General features: G+C 38.8%; 1 protein-coding gene across 1 annotated transcript in view; it reads right to left on the reverse strand.

Annotated features, from left to right (window-relative positions):
• The window catches only part of ACE (angiotensin I converting enzyme), a gene marked incomplete at its 5' end in the record, with an annotated part of 45,314 nt that overhangs the window by 15,496 nt on the left and 15,350 nt on the right, over nucleotides 1-14,468 (reverse strand). The window contains 9 exons of the mRNA XM_083377248.1: nucleotides 37-159; nucleotides 979-1,077; nucleotides 1,707-1,851; nucleotides 2,657-2,880; nucleotides 4,037-4,209; nucleotides 5,040-5,137; nucleotides 7,015-7,206; nucleotides 8,147-8,290; nucleotides 14,215-14,308. Of these exons, the coding sequence (XP_083233374.1) occupies nucleotides 37-159; nucleotides 979-1,077; nucleotides 1,707-1,851; nucleotides 2,657-2,880; nucleotides 4,037-4,209; nucleotides 5,040-5,137; nucleotides 7,015-7,206; nucleotides 8,147-8,290; nucleotides 14,215-14,308 (1,292 nt within the window). The remainder of the gene's footprint in view (nucleotides 1-36; nucleotides 160-978; nucleotides 1,078-1,706; nucleotides 1,852-2,656; nucleotides 2,881-4,036; nucleotides 4,210-5,039; nucleotides 5,138-7,014; nucleotides 7,207-8,146; nucleotides 8,291-14,214; nucleotides 14,309-14,468) is intronic.

Consider the following 14,468-nt stretch of genomic DNA (forward strand, 5'->3'; position numbering starts at 1 on the left):
ATTTCTTGCCAGTTCCCCCTTTCCCTTTGCTTTCACCTGAGTTTCTGTCCAGCTTCTTTAGAGTTATAGATGTCACATGTGTGAAGATCACCAGTATGGTTGGCAGCTTGGCAAAGGGCCTTGTGGAATTGGAATTGTAGAATAAAACTGACAAAATACCTGCCCAAAGCAAAAACCCATATTTTTACCAAATATATGATACATAAACACATATTATAATACAAAAGTCAATCCTTTTAGACTGAAAATATTCAAATTCTGAATGGGAAATATGAATTACAAATACTGTATACAAATAATATACTCTTGAAGGTGATATTCATAATTTTTGGCAATAAGAAAATCTCATCTTTCTTTCTATACTTTAATTAACCTAATGGTATAACTATTACTCTTACTTGCACTGAATGCTGTTGAAGGGTAGATTAAGCATAAAGTAATTTTGCTTTGGAGATCTTGAGAATTTGCTCTCAGATACTCAATATATAAGAAGGTTTGGTAAAACATAAAGATGATAGGATTATGGGGATGCAGAGGTGTTCTTCAAGAACCGTCAGCCAGATATTCGCAAGCAGAAGGTAGAAAGATCTATTGTGCCAAGAGTTTATTATGACTATACCAGGGAAAAAGATACAGTTCGTGATGTAATTTAACTGTAGGTCTAGAGCAGGGGTGTCAAACTCGCAACGTGTTGCGATGTATCACGACTTTTTTTCCATTACCAGCAATGGGGTGGGCCTGGTTTCAGCATGACGCATCCAGCCCGTGGGCCAGCAGTTTGACACCCCTGGTCTAGAGTTTCTCTACTCTAGAAGAGAACATTAGTTAGATCTTTTTAAGATGTTTGCTGAAATCTTCAACTCCACTAAACCCAACTCCCCTATGAAAAAATCAAAGCATGAATCAATCTTTCCCAGTAACAACAAAACTTCCTAAAATTTCATATTTGCACATTTCCTTTTTTCCAGCTTCCAATACCTGATATAAGGTGTGTTGCCAGGGATGTGATATTTAGCCCCAGGATCAAAGTTTGTTTCATTTCTTGCAATAGGAGGACAAATTCCTTGATATTTTGTTCTGGGGGGGAAAAACAACTTAGCCAATGGACAAAGAAGGAATCGACAAAATAAAACAACAAACAGACTTCAGATTCAAGCAAAGGGTATGTGTAGATATAATAGCAAACATTGAAAGATCACAAGAAGCAGCTACTTTGCATTGGGTTTTCCTTATTTCCTTCAAATAAATTAATATTTTCATTTCATCTATCTTTTCAGATTTCCCCCTTCTTATAATCTTATATTCTCAGATATATGAATTATGTTTCTCAGAGGGATGGCTATGGAGGAATGGGTGGTTTCAAAAAGTTAAAGTAAGCAACATTATATAAAAACAACAATCATGCATAAAACAACAACATAGAAGGGTCTAGTTTAGTTTTAGTTTAGTTTTATTTAATTTGTATACCGCCCTTCTCCTTGGTAGGGACTCAGGGCGGTTCACAGGGCATATATAAAAAAAAGATACAAAAATTAAAAAAGATTAAACCAATGCCCAGTTAAAAACAGTGATACAATTCTAAAACAACAATTTAAAACCCATAATCCCCCGTCTAGATTGCAGGATTACATTTGTTAAACCTGCTGCTTTGCTTGCTTGTCACTTATTACGGCAATTTTCTATTTGTCTTGATGAGGTTGTTTTACCTTAGGTACCACCAATCAAAATTGTAGCGGCTCGGAGGGGTGCGTCCACTGAAGACATCCCACCGCCATTGGTCAATTAGATAGCCAAAGGGTAGGAAGGCAATTTTTTCCAGGGCCATTTTCAGAAGATAATTGATATCACTCTCTGCAAGGAATAAAGGAAGAAAAAAATGTAAGAAGCTTCCAAAGAGAGTTTATTTCAAATCCTTGTGTATTCAGAGGGTGGCAAAGAAGAGTTGAAGTAAGAATAGATTAGCAATCTATCTAGATGAATTCGCTGTTGAGAACAAACCAGCAGATTCCCTCTCTCACAAAATAAGAGCAGTTGCTTGAAAAGCAAATAGCTTGAGCTGATCCAAGTGCCTCTGGGAAAGGCAGAAACATCTACAATATATTTTACCTTAGAAAAATAATTTGCTCCAACCCAGAGCGCAGCAGCAGCTACATCCTGAACTTGTCTGTAGTTCAATATTGCATTATTACAAGTCCTTTCAATGTAGAGGTGTGTGTCTGTATGTGTCCATGTGTGTGTGTATCTATGTGTGTGTGGGCACACTTGCTTTCATTTACCTAAAGTAATAGGGAGGAGATGGCAAATTGTATGATTCAATGCATTTTTTTCTAGGTAAAAAAGGTAAAGGTAAAGGTTTCCCTGTTGGTCGTATCCGACTCTAGGAGCCAGTGTTGTCTGAACATAATTTCTGTGGTCAGCATGGCCAGCGTGGCTATATGCCAAAGGCTGATGGAACACTGTTGTCTTCCCACCAAAGTGGTACCTATTAATCTACTTGCATTTGCATACTTTCAAACTGATAGGTAGGCAGGAGGTAAACCTGATTCCAAATCCTTGATAACAATTATTTATCATATCCAGTATAAAAAAAACATCTTGCATCAACTTTACTGGTTTTCTCCTTCTGTATTGGCCCCAGCCATTATGCTCATCTTACCTTTGTCTTCAGTGACATTGGTGAGCAGCTCAATTTTCTTGAGATGGTTGGGGGTAGAAACAGACAAACTCATGACATCTCCAATGGCTTCATGAAAGCCAGGGTTGGCCCCACTGCGAAAACTTATTGGCTGGTTCTTATACTGCAAGTAGTATTGAACGTGACCCATTTCATGGTGTACAGTAAAGAGTTGCTCCATAGTAACTGTTGTGCACTGCTTTATCCTGCAAAACAGGGAACAGGATAGTGAGTGTTCAGTGAAGACTGTATCACAATATACTAACAAAGCAGCTATTGCTTTTGTAACCTAGAACATTTGCTGATAGCCTCAGAACAGCTAAAAAGGACCTTTTTTCTTGAGCCAAAACTAGGCTTTCTATGATTCCTTGAAGAAAACATTAATTTAAAGAGAATTTAGAACAAATTTAGACAACCTCCTTTCACCATCTACCTAACTTGCTTCACCCCTCAGCCATTCTTTAAATTTTTTATCAATTCTAGCACCTCATTGAACGAATAGAAAGAAACAAGAAAGGAGTGGATGGGATGATAATTTTGGCTTTGACTTGACAGTGACTAACTTTGACTCTGAAAGCATAGCTTTGTGGCAGATTAACACTAAGGAATCGCACTCTTTCACACAAGCACAATTCTGAGCATTGGGAAATTAATCCCATTTCTTGCATTCTTAATATAAGAGAAAGTAATATTGTCCTGATATCACTTTGCTAAGTACCTTTTCCAGATGTTGACATAGGTGGCAGGATAGAGAAGGAAAAATCATACATGCACTTAAAGAGAACAGAAATTATAGTCTAGGGCAGAAATGGTCTATATTTTGATAGGTCAGGATTGTACTTAGTATTTTGGATAAGGGTAAGGTATAGTGGGCAAAGCAATAGTGCATAGTGCATAATAACATTATGCAAACAAATGGGATTAGGAGCATAATTTAGGGCCTACTTTATAGTTCTCTTGCAGAGTGGGATTCAAAGAGCTGCTAAAAAGCAGGAATCCTTGAACCATATCTATTCTTGGAGTTTTATGATAATCAATCTAATACATCATCTAATTAAATTCACAGCTCCCTAATCATTTCTAAAATTAGAAAAAAGAAATCTTTCACCTAAATGGCTCTTAATCTTTTTTCCCAGCATCAAACCTTGCATTTTTAAAAAAGCATATATTTTAAGTTTTGACTTTCTACTTATACTTTTAACTGATCATATAATAAAAATATTTCTGAATTTGTGAGATACAGAGAAGTCAGGAAAATTTTCCTTTGTTCCCTAAAAAAACAGACCTACTTCATATGTCTCTATGGCAATAAGATCTAGAGTTCTCTTTGCATGGCAAGGCCCCATCATACACAATATGCACCTGAAGTCTTTGCGATTGAAGAAGTCCCATGCTGATGCATGGCACACCACGTCCCGTCCATCTGTTGGTTTCTCCAGCATGGATTTCTCCCAGAATTCAAGTGGCATTCCAAACATGCCAAGCGAGGTGAAGAATTCTTCCGACACCCGGAACATGTGTGTTGTGGTCCAGTTCTGGGAAAGGCAAGAACCCATCCAAAGCATTAGATAGCACAAATGTGTTGGAAATTGTTCTTAGGGATTGATCCCAGGTTACTCAGGTATAATAAATCACATGAGTATGTGTTGCTTGAGGTTTAGAATGTCATGGAGAACTATTGTTTGGGGGGGGGAATTACAGAGTGGAACAGAGGAGAAACATAGCTAAGAATTTGAAAGAAACAGCCTACTGATCTTCTGCACTATCAGATGACAGTTGCCATATAGCTTGGGTCTTGGGGATAAATACTACTGTATTTGTCTCATTTGAATAGTTGGGTCAAGAAATGAAATTAGGCTGTACCCACCTCCCCCCAATGTGCTATTGAGGACAACAATGTATATGAATATTACTGTTACTCCTGTATAGCACTTGCATGTAATCTTGAACAGTCCTTCTGAAAATTTAGCATGAAATGCAGACTTTGAAAAGCAGAAATTGAAGCTAAATACACCTGGCAATTACATAGAGAAGCAGCATTGAAAAATATCTCTAGCATAAAAAGCTGCATTGAAAGAATTCCATGGAGTATTCACGTGGTTCATTTATGCATTTTAGTCATGCGTATCTAGCTTGTCATCTTTTGATGTTATGCTGAGCAGATAACATTATTATTATTATTATTATTATTATTATTATTATTATTATTATTCCAATTCTTGCTCAGAGAATAAATAATCATCTCACTGCTGGTTGATAAGCTGTCACTAGCAATATTTGCGTATATGGGCATTTTCAGTTTTAATTCTTACTAACTGCTGCAACCAAAGAGAATGGAATAAAAACGTAACGCTAATGTCCTTACTTTCTGTTTCATGGTATTGGTAACATCTAGATGTGGCTTATTTGCAAAAGGCACCATTATGTCGTAAATGTTGTTCCATTGCTGGGCCCACATGTTACCTGCAGGGGGCAAAGCAGCGCTGTTTAGCTGAATAAAACCAACAGCTTAAAGCTGGAGGGAATGGCTATACATAAAATTAGACAGAAAGTGTTATTTGGCACAGAGTTTAGAAGGAAACAGCCAATAGAGTCAAGAAACACTATATTAATTCCATGAATGCATGTGACAGTTTGGTTATATAAACAACAGCGACAGGGAAGCCTAACAGCCTCTGGACAAAATGCACAATTAGGAAAAAGACCAATTCTTCCTCTTATTACTGTAGTTTCAATGAGAAACACTGAAATTACAAAGCTCACAGAACCTCTTTATTTAGAAATTATTTACATGTGAACATTGGCATGTAAAACATGTGTCAGTTTCCACAGAGGCTGCATAAATATATAATCCAGGCTTCTAGCCTTTCCCCATGTTACTCCAATGCACCTTCTCCATTGGATGTAGTACGTTTGGGAATCCTAAAGGAGGTTAAAATGCTCATAGAGTAGCATTTATAGTATCCTTCCTTCCTTCCTTCCTTCCTTCCTTCCTTCCTTCCTTCCTTCCTTCCTTCCTTCCTTCCTTCCTTTCTTCCTTCCTTCCTTCCTTCCTTCGCCTTTATTTTGTGCAATTCAAAGTGATGTTCCACCTTCTACACAATAACTTTGCTCACAGTCACTCATAACTTAATCACTTCCTGTCTGGATTATTGCAATGTGATTTACATTGTTGTTGTTGTTAGTTGCGAAGTTGTGTCTGACCCATCGCGACCCTATGGACAATGTTCCTCCAGGCCTTCCTGTCCTCTACCATCTTCTGGAGTCCATTTAAGTGATTTACATGAAGGACCACAAAGAAGTTACAACTGGTCCAGAATGCAGCAACACACATTGTATGATATATCAGTACAGGTACTAGTAAAGGAGAATATTTGTAGCTCAGTGTAACACACAATAACAGATTTGGAAGGGACCTTGGAGTCTTCTAGTCTGGCCTCCTGCTCAAGCAGGAAATCTTATACCATTTCAGACAAATGGTTGTCCAATCTTTTCTTAAAAACCTCCAATGTTTAATTGTTTAGTGTTGACATGAGGGGCCCTTGGAGCTGTCTAAGCTTGCTTGTTTTCTTCCAGACACTTCTTAACCAAATTAGGTAACACATTCAGTGCTAATGATGTTACCTAGTTTGGGTAATGAAACATCTGCAAGCAAACAAGCAAGCTCAGAGAGCACCAAGGACCCCACCAAAACAAGTGTTCATAGATTCACCTGTATTGCACCTCTATTGCATGAGTTGCACTGAAATCTGGCATCAGTTTCTTTTCAGGTTTAATTCAAGGTGCTTGTTTTAAAGCCTTACATGGCACAGGACCTGGTTACTTGAGGACCACCTCTCCCTAAGAATATCTGTCCATCCTATTGGATCAGACAGGATAGGCAAACTTCAAATCTCTTCCCTAAAATTCTGCCACTTAGTGGGACTTTGGAAGCATGTCTCATCCATAGCTGTCCCTATCTTATGGAACACCCTTTCCCAGTCATTTAGCAGGCCCCCACCCTGTAATCTATTATCTATTATCAATAGATAATAGGAGTTATAGTATAATCCGTCAGGAAGACACTAATTTAGCAAGATTGCTCTCCAATGCCCAAAATATGTGACTGAAATCCAATTTTGCTGCCAAATTTTGGTGACACAATTTCAGGTTATACTTATGTTATTTGGGCTTAAAAGTAAAAATAAGACTGGTTTCCTCCCAGCCTCTTATTCAAGTCAGCCTACAGCCATTCAAAAGTTGCCAACTTTTAGTAGAGAATATGATGGGATATTAAGGATTGTCCCGATTCTTCCCCACCTGATCCCCACTCTATTATACACACAAAAACTTTTTTTTACCCAATAAGTGAGCAGGAATAGGGCCTTTCAGGTTTATGTATTTAGAGCCATATTGGTTATATAGTTTCCTTCTGACATATGCATGGAGATTTAGATAGAGAGGCTCCAACTGTTGATAGAGTTGCTCTAGATCTTCCTTAAAAGTTGGTGAATCATACCAGGAGCGCCAATAAGCCCCAGTATCTTGGAATCCTAAATGTAAACATAATACAGTATTCAATATGAATTCTTACAATACAAATAAGCTCTTTAAAATTATCCATAATTACTTTAGAATTACAGAATGAGGTTGTGAACAACCCCTCTCCTAGACTGTTCTGCACCATTTATAATATAATTGAACCAGTCCAATTCTGAAGCCAGAAAGTGTCCAGTTCAAAATCCAAAGACAGTTTTTCCCAATAACTCCTAATTGTACTTAGGTGTAGAGTTGCAGAGCCAGGAGGAAAGGGGGTGAAAAGAGGAATCAGTCTAGAATCCCTACATAGCTACTAATAAACTAAATCCAATCCTGTTCACAGGTTATCTAATTCCGAGCAGGTACTTTTAGCAATAATCCAGTTGATTATTATATATAATTATTGTAATATAATTAATTGGACCTTCACATGTGGACCTGGTCTGTTGCACATGACATTAGGCTCTTGAGAATGACCAAGTTAACAAGTCATCCGCAGTATATCAATAATTTCTTATGCTGCTACAGTGTTATTAACTTTGGATAGTTTTCCATATGAACCTGATATGGTACATTTGACCCCTTTTGTTACAGTGATCAGGGTCAAGCATTTGATCACATGTATGCCATATTCTTGAATACTTTTGAAATGGAATGCAAAAGTTGAGACTAAAAACACAACAGATACTGTATGTTGATCACAAATTGTTAGCTCACAATAGTTTCATTTTGGAATGGCAATGGATGGAAAATAAAACACAACAACTCATTTCAAAAATATAAGAGTAAAGGTCCATGAAGGTGTGTTAGACTTATGGAGGGTTATAATATGCCTCTTTGTCAATCTAGATTTCTTAGTTTGTATTAAAAAGGCTTAAATTGTTCTCCAGAAGGCAGATTTTCAATCCAGTTGGTTGGTGATCCCATCCCCTGTCTATGTTTTTAACATCTCACCATCCATTTTATAGGCTTCGTTGCTCAGTGAAACAAATTTCTCATACTTGGATCTCAGAGGATTGCCAGCAGAATTATGCCATCCTTCCCAGGCATAAAGCAATTTCCTGTAACTATGAGAGGTGGCCACAATGTCTGTAATATCTGATGAGCATGGAAAAAAGAAGAGACATCAAAGAAGTCATTAAAGGATCATACAACTGAACAAAATCCAAGGAACATCAAAAAGCCACTAGTGTTTGCACTAACTCTTCTACATATCTATCTACATAAAGAACAAACTGGGTATGGAAGACCTATTTAGCAAAAAATGTGGTTTTCTAGTACCATTAAATGATTCCATTACACTACAGTTTGAGGATTTGAAGAAATGCTCTATCCTTCCAGCTAAACTCATGTTGCGCAGCTGATAAGAACTGGATTCAGAAGGTCTTTCTTCTTCAGGGAGCAGTATTTTTAAACATCATGGCTGAAGTGACTAGAATTCTTGTAGCTATTAGATCAAAGCTATCATTACTTTTTGAATCTAGTGCCTAGATTCTCATCACTGATGTCATCTCACTTGTTCCAGCTGTTTTCTTTCTATATGTTTCTAAGTAATTGGTACTTGAAGTTTGGAATTCTGATAAAATATACTGAGAAGTAAAATAGCAATATGAAATATTACTGAACATAGGCAAGGGGTGTATCAAGTGCTTGTAATCTTGCAAGCCTTTTTAGAAAGTCCCACCTATATCTGCTCTGGCATACAGTATGTACAAATGTATCAATTATGTATTATGAGAACCACAATTACTGGTGAGCAGCTTGGTACCCTACCTTAAGTACTAGAGGGTTACATAGGTAGGAAGTTACATTGTTGTTGTTGTTGTTAGTTGCGAAGTCGTGTCCGACCCATCGCGACCCTATGGACAATGTTCCTCCAGGCTTTCCTGTCCTCTGCCATCTTCTGGGCTCCATTTAAGCTCACGCCTACTGCTTCAGTGACTCCATCCAGCCACCTCATTCTCTGTCGTCCCCTTCTTCTATTGCCCTCAATCTTTCCCAGCATTAGGCTCTTCTCCAGTGAGTCCTTCCTCCTCATTAGGTGGCCAAAGTATTTGAGTTTTAGCTTCAGGATCTGGCCTTCTAAAGAGCAGTCAGGGTTGATCTCCTCTAGGACTGACCGGTTTGATCGCCTTGCAGTCCAAGGAACTCGCAGGAGTCTTCTCCAGCACCATAGTTCAAAGGCTTCAATTCTTTGGCGCTCAGCCTTTCTTATGGTCCAAGTTTCACTGCCATACATTGCAACTGGGAAGACCATAGCCTTGACTATACGCACTTTTGTTGACAGGGTGATGTCTCTGCTTTTTAGTGTGCTGTCTAGATTTGCCATGGCTTTCCTCCCCAGGAGCAAGCGTCTTTTAATTTCTTGGCTGCAGTCCCCATCTGCAGTGATCTTGGAGCCCAGGAAAATAAAATCTGTCACTACCTCCATTTCTTCCCCATCTATTTGCCAGGAATTGAGAGGGCCGGATGCCATGATCTTGGTTTTCTTAATGTTTAGTTTCAACCCAACTTTTGCACTCTCCTTCTTCACTCGCAACAAGAGACTCTTCAGTTCCTCTTCACTTTCTGCCATTAGAGTGGTATCATCTGCGTATCTTAGGTTGTTGATATTTCTTCCAGCAATCTTAATTCCAACTTTTGATTCATCTAGCCCTGCCTTTCTCATGATGTGCTCTGCATATAAGTTAAATAGGCAAGGCGACAGTATACAGCCTTGCCGGACTCCTTTCCCAATTTGGAACCAATCAGTGGTTCCGTGTCCAGTTCTCACTGTTGCTTCTTGGCCCGCATATAGGTTTCTCAAGAGACAAATAAGATGTTCTGGTACTCCCATCTCTTTAAGAACTTGCCAGAGTTTGTTATGATCCACACAATCAAAGGCTTTAGCATAGTCAATGAAGCAGAAGTAGATGTTTTTCTGGAACTCTCTAGCTTTCTCCATGATCCAGCGTATGTTGGCAATTTGATCTCTAGTTCCTCTGCCTCTTCGAAATCCTGCCTGTACTTCTGGTAGTTCTCGATCCACATACTGCTGGAGTCTAGCTTGTAGGATTTTAAGCATAACTTTACTAGCATGAGAAATGAGTGCAATGGTGCGATAGTTTGAACATTCTTTGGCACTGCCTTTCTTTGGAATTGGAATGTAAACTGATCTTTTCCAATCCTGTGGCCACTGTTGAGTTTTCCAAATTTGCTGGCAAATTGAGTGTAGCACTTTTACTGCATCGTCTTTTAAGATTTTGAATAGCTCAGCTGGAATACTGTCACCTCCACTAGCTTTGTTGTTGCTCAGCTTTTCTAAGGCCCACTTCACTTCACATTCTAGGATGTCTGGCTCGAGGTCAGTGACCACCTCATTGTGGTTATCAGGGACGTTAAGCTCATTCTTGTATAGTTCTTCTGTGTAATTTTGCCATCTCTTCTTAATCTCTTCTGCCTCTGTTAGGTCCCTGCCATTTTGGTCCTTTATCATGCCCATTTTTGCATTGAACGTTCCCTTCATCTCTCCAATTTTCTTGAAAAGATCTCTGGTCCTCCCTATTCTATTGTTTTCTTCTATTTCTTTGCACTGTTCATTTAAGAAGGCATTCTTATCTCTTCTAGCTATTCTCTGGAATTCTGCATTCAATTGGGCGTATCTTTCTTTTTCTCCCTTGCCTTTTGCTTCCCTCCTTTCCTCAGCTATTTGCAAAGCTTCCTCAGACAGCCATTTTGCTTTCTTGCATTTCTTTTTCTTTGGGATGGTTTTGGTTGCTACCTCTTGTACAATGTTGCGAACCTCTGTCCATAGTTCTTCAGGCACCCTGTCTATCAGATCTAATTCCTTAAATCTATTTGTCACCTCTACTGTATATTCAACGGGGATATGATTTAATTCATACCTGACTGGCCTGGTGCTTTTCCCTACTTTCTTCAGTTTAAGCCTAAACTTTGCAACAAGAAGCTCATGGTCTGAGCCACAGTCAGCTCCTGGTCTTGTTTTTACTGACTGTATAGAGCTTCTCCATCTTTGGCTGCAGAGCATATAGTCAATCTGATTTCTGTGTTGACCGTCTGGTGATGTCCATGTGTAGAGCCGTCTCTTGGGTTGTTGGAAAAGAGTGTTTGCTATGACCATCGTATTCTCTTGACAAAATTCTATCAGCCTGTGCCCTGCTTCATTTTGTACTCCAAGGCCAAACTTGCCTGTTATTCCGGTTATCTTTTGGCTTCCTACTTTAGCATTCCAATCCCCCATGATGATAAGGACATCATTTTTTGGTGTTAGTTCTATAAGGTGCTGTAGGGCTTCATAGAACCGGTCAATTTCATCCTCTTCAGCACCGGTGGTTGGGGCATAGACTTGGACTACTGTGATATTGAATGGTTTGCCTTGGATTCGAACTGAGATCATTCTGTCATTTTGAGGATTGTATCCCAGTATTGCTTTTCCTACTCTTTTATTGACTATGAAGGCTACTCCATTTCTTCTGAGGGATTCTTGCCCGCAGTAGTATACCTGATGGTCATCTGAATTAAATTCACCCATTCCTGTCCATTTTAGTTCACTGATACCTAAGATGTCAATGTTCAGTCTTGTCATCTCTTGTTTGACCACGTCCAGCTTGCCTTGATTCATGGATCTTACATTCCAGGTTCCTATGGAGAAAAAATCTTTACAGCATCGGACTTTCCTTTCACCACCAGACATATCCACAGCTGAGCGTCCTTTCGGCTTTGGCCCAGTCGCTTCATTCTTTCTGGCGCTACTAGTACTAGCCCTCTGCTCTTCCCCAGTAGCATATTGGACGCCTTCCGACCTGAGGGGCTCATCTTCCAGCGTCATATCGTTTTGCCTTTTGGTACTGTCCATAGGGTTTTCATGGCAAAGATACTGGAGTGGGTTGCCATTTCCTTCTCCAGTGGATCACGTTTTGTCAGAACTCTCTGCTATGACCTGTCCGTCTTGGGTGGCCCTGCACGGCATAGCTCATAGCTTCATTGAATTACGCAAGCCCCTTCGCCACGACAAGGCAGTAATCCATGAAGGGGAGGAAGTTACATAGGTAGGGATTATATTTCAGAAATGAGGCAAATAGCTGCAAGAAATCTGCAAAAAAATACAGTGAGACATGTGCAGATCTGGGAAAATAAAACAACCACTTCACATATGCCTGGCACAACACAGGACAACAAACCCATAAGGACAGAATTCAGCAGTCCATCTATATCTGAAAGACAAAGGCCACTCTTTGGACAAAGAGGACTATTAGTTTGAAAGACGGGTTAAATAGGCCATCTACAGGTAGTCCTCAACTTACAACAGTTCATTTAGTGACCGTCCTAAGTTACAACAGCACTGTAAAAAGTGATTTATGACGGTTTGCATGCTTAAGACATTGCAGCATCCCCTTGGTCATGTATTCAAAATTCAGACACTTTGCAACTGGTTCATATTTATGCTATGTGATTAGTGGGTCATGTGATCCGCTTTTGCAACCTTCTGACAAGCAAAGGCAGTGGGGAAGCCAGATTCACTTACTAACCTAACAACTGCAGTGATTCACTTAATAACTGTGGCAAGAAAGGTCATAAAATGGGGTGAAACTCACTTAATAATTATTTCACTGACAACATAAATTTTGGGCTCATTTGTGGTCATAAGTCGAGGTCTATCTGTATATTAAAATTAAACAGCCTTCTCTCCACAGAGGGGAAGGGATACTACATCTCTCATGTCTACAACACGTAGCAGTCCCATAAAGTTCCATACCCATTTTACACTCTGATTCAGGTGACTCTGATACAGATAAACCCACAAGAAGCCTCAAAGACTTTCAGAGAATTGACCAACCCTCAGAGTGCTAATGACCAGATAATTGCAAAGAATAGAAATCCTTCCATTCCCCACTATTCAGTCAGGGCTGAAGAAGCTTCTAGGATGAGAAGCGAAATGTTCCCAAGGAAAAAAATAAGAATGTCCTGTTGCCTTTGGAAAGGCACCTTTGGGACAACCATGACCTTGATCATTGAGACTTTCCGTAGATAGTTAAGAGAAAATGAGTCTCTTTCTATTCTCTAATTTGGGTTTGTTATTGATTTTTTTCAGATATTACTTGATTCAAAAATAGAGACTAGGATTTCCAAATTAGGAAGTAGTAATTTTGAATTTGTTGGCAATGGAAAAACTATTTTCTTACAATATGCCAGCTTCAAAAATATTAATATTGTTACATTTGAGTAACTGTCAGGACAGATTCAGTTTATGGCAAAGTAAATTATTGAAGCTCAAGGGAGGACCCAGTTTATAAGATCCCAGATTAGACTACTCAATTTCTTTTCTCCAATTTTTCTTTGGAGTATTTATTTCATTCTTAAAGAATAAAATCACAGAATTGCATTTTTGTTAAGTAGCATGATAAATACCATATAATTTTAAAGTATTTTTGCAACTGTGGATAGCCCTCATGACTGATATTGGGACTAGCTACTTTGTCATTAAGCATCATGGTGTTCAAGTGAAACATCACGAGACTGTGCCCAACTTACATTATTTCCTCTGTGATAATTAAGCATATCACTCATGATAGTTAAACATAATGTCACATGACCATGGCTTGGACATTATTGGTGGTTTCCCCATCATCTTTGCTTGTTAGAAACCAACTTTTAAAGATTGCAAATAGTGATCATGTGACTACATGACATTGTAACTGTAATAAATGCACAGTGGTTGTCAAGGACTCAAATCAAGATCATTTGACTTCACGATATTGCAATGGCTACAAGTCTGAAGACAGTTTTTTTAAATCTACTTTTTCAGTGCCATTGTAAATTTAAAAGGTCAAAGAACAAGGCAATTGGTAAGGAGTACCTTCATGTAAAATGTTATGTAATTACAACATATAGATTAACAGTTGGCAGTCTCAGAAGCCATAATCTACTATAAATCAATGCTCTCATAGTCCAGAAAATAATAGGAAGCATGCAAAACACCTGCAAAGGATGAGCTGGGCTAATGTGGAGAAGAAAGTACATACCTGGCTCTAAAGCCCAGCAGTGGGAGTTCTGGTTTGGTAGACAAACTGTGGCAGTGGAGTAGATGCTGTCCATCTCACTTAGAATAGTATTATACTGAAATTAGCATTAAAAAGTACAGGTTTGAATAACAGTCTAATCTTACAACATGTAGATTCACATTATATAGTCTATAGCCATCAGTTTTACCATAGATACCTCCACAGAAACATTTCCAAGTTACCTGTCCCTCTTGGACTTTTGGTAGTTATTTTTA

This window comes from Vipera ursinii (assembly GCF_947247035.1).
Source record: "Vipera ursinii genome assembly, chromosome: Z".
NCBI classification, from domain to species: Eukaryota; Metazoa; Chordata; class Lepidosauria; order Squamata; family Viperidae; genus Vipera; species Vipera ursinii.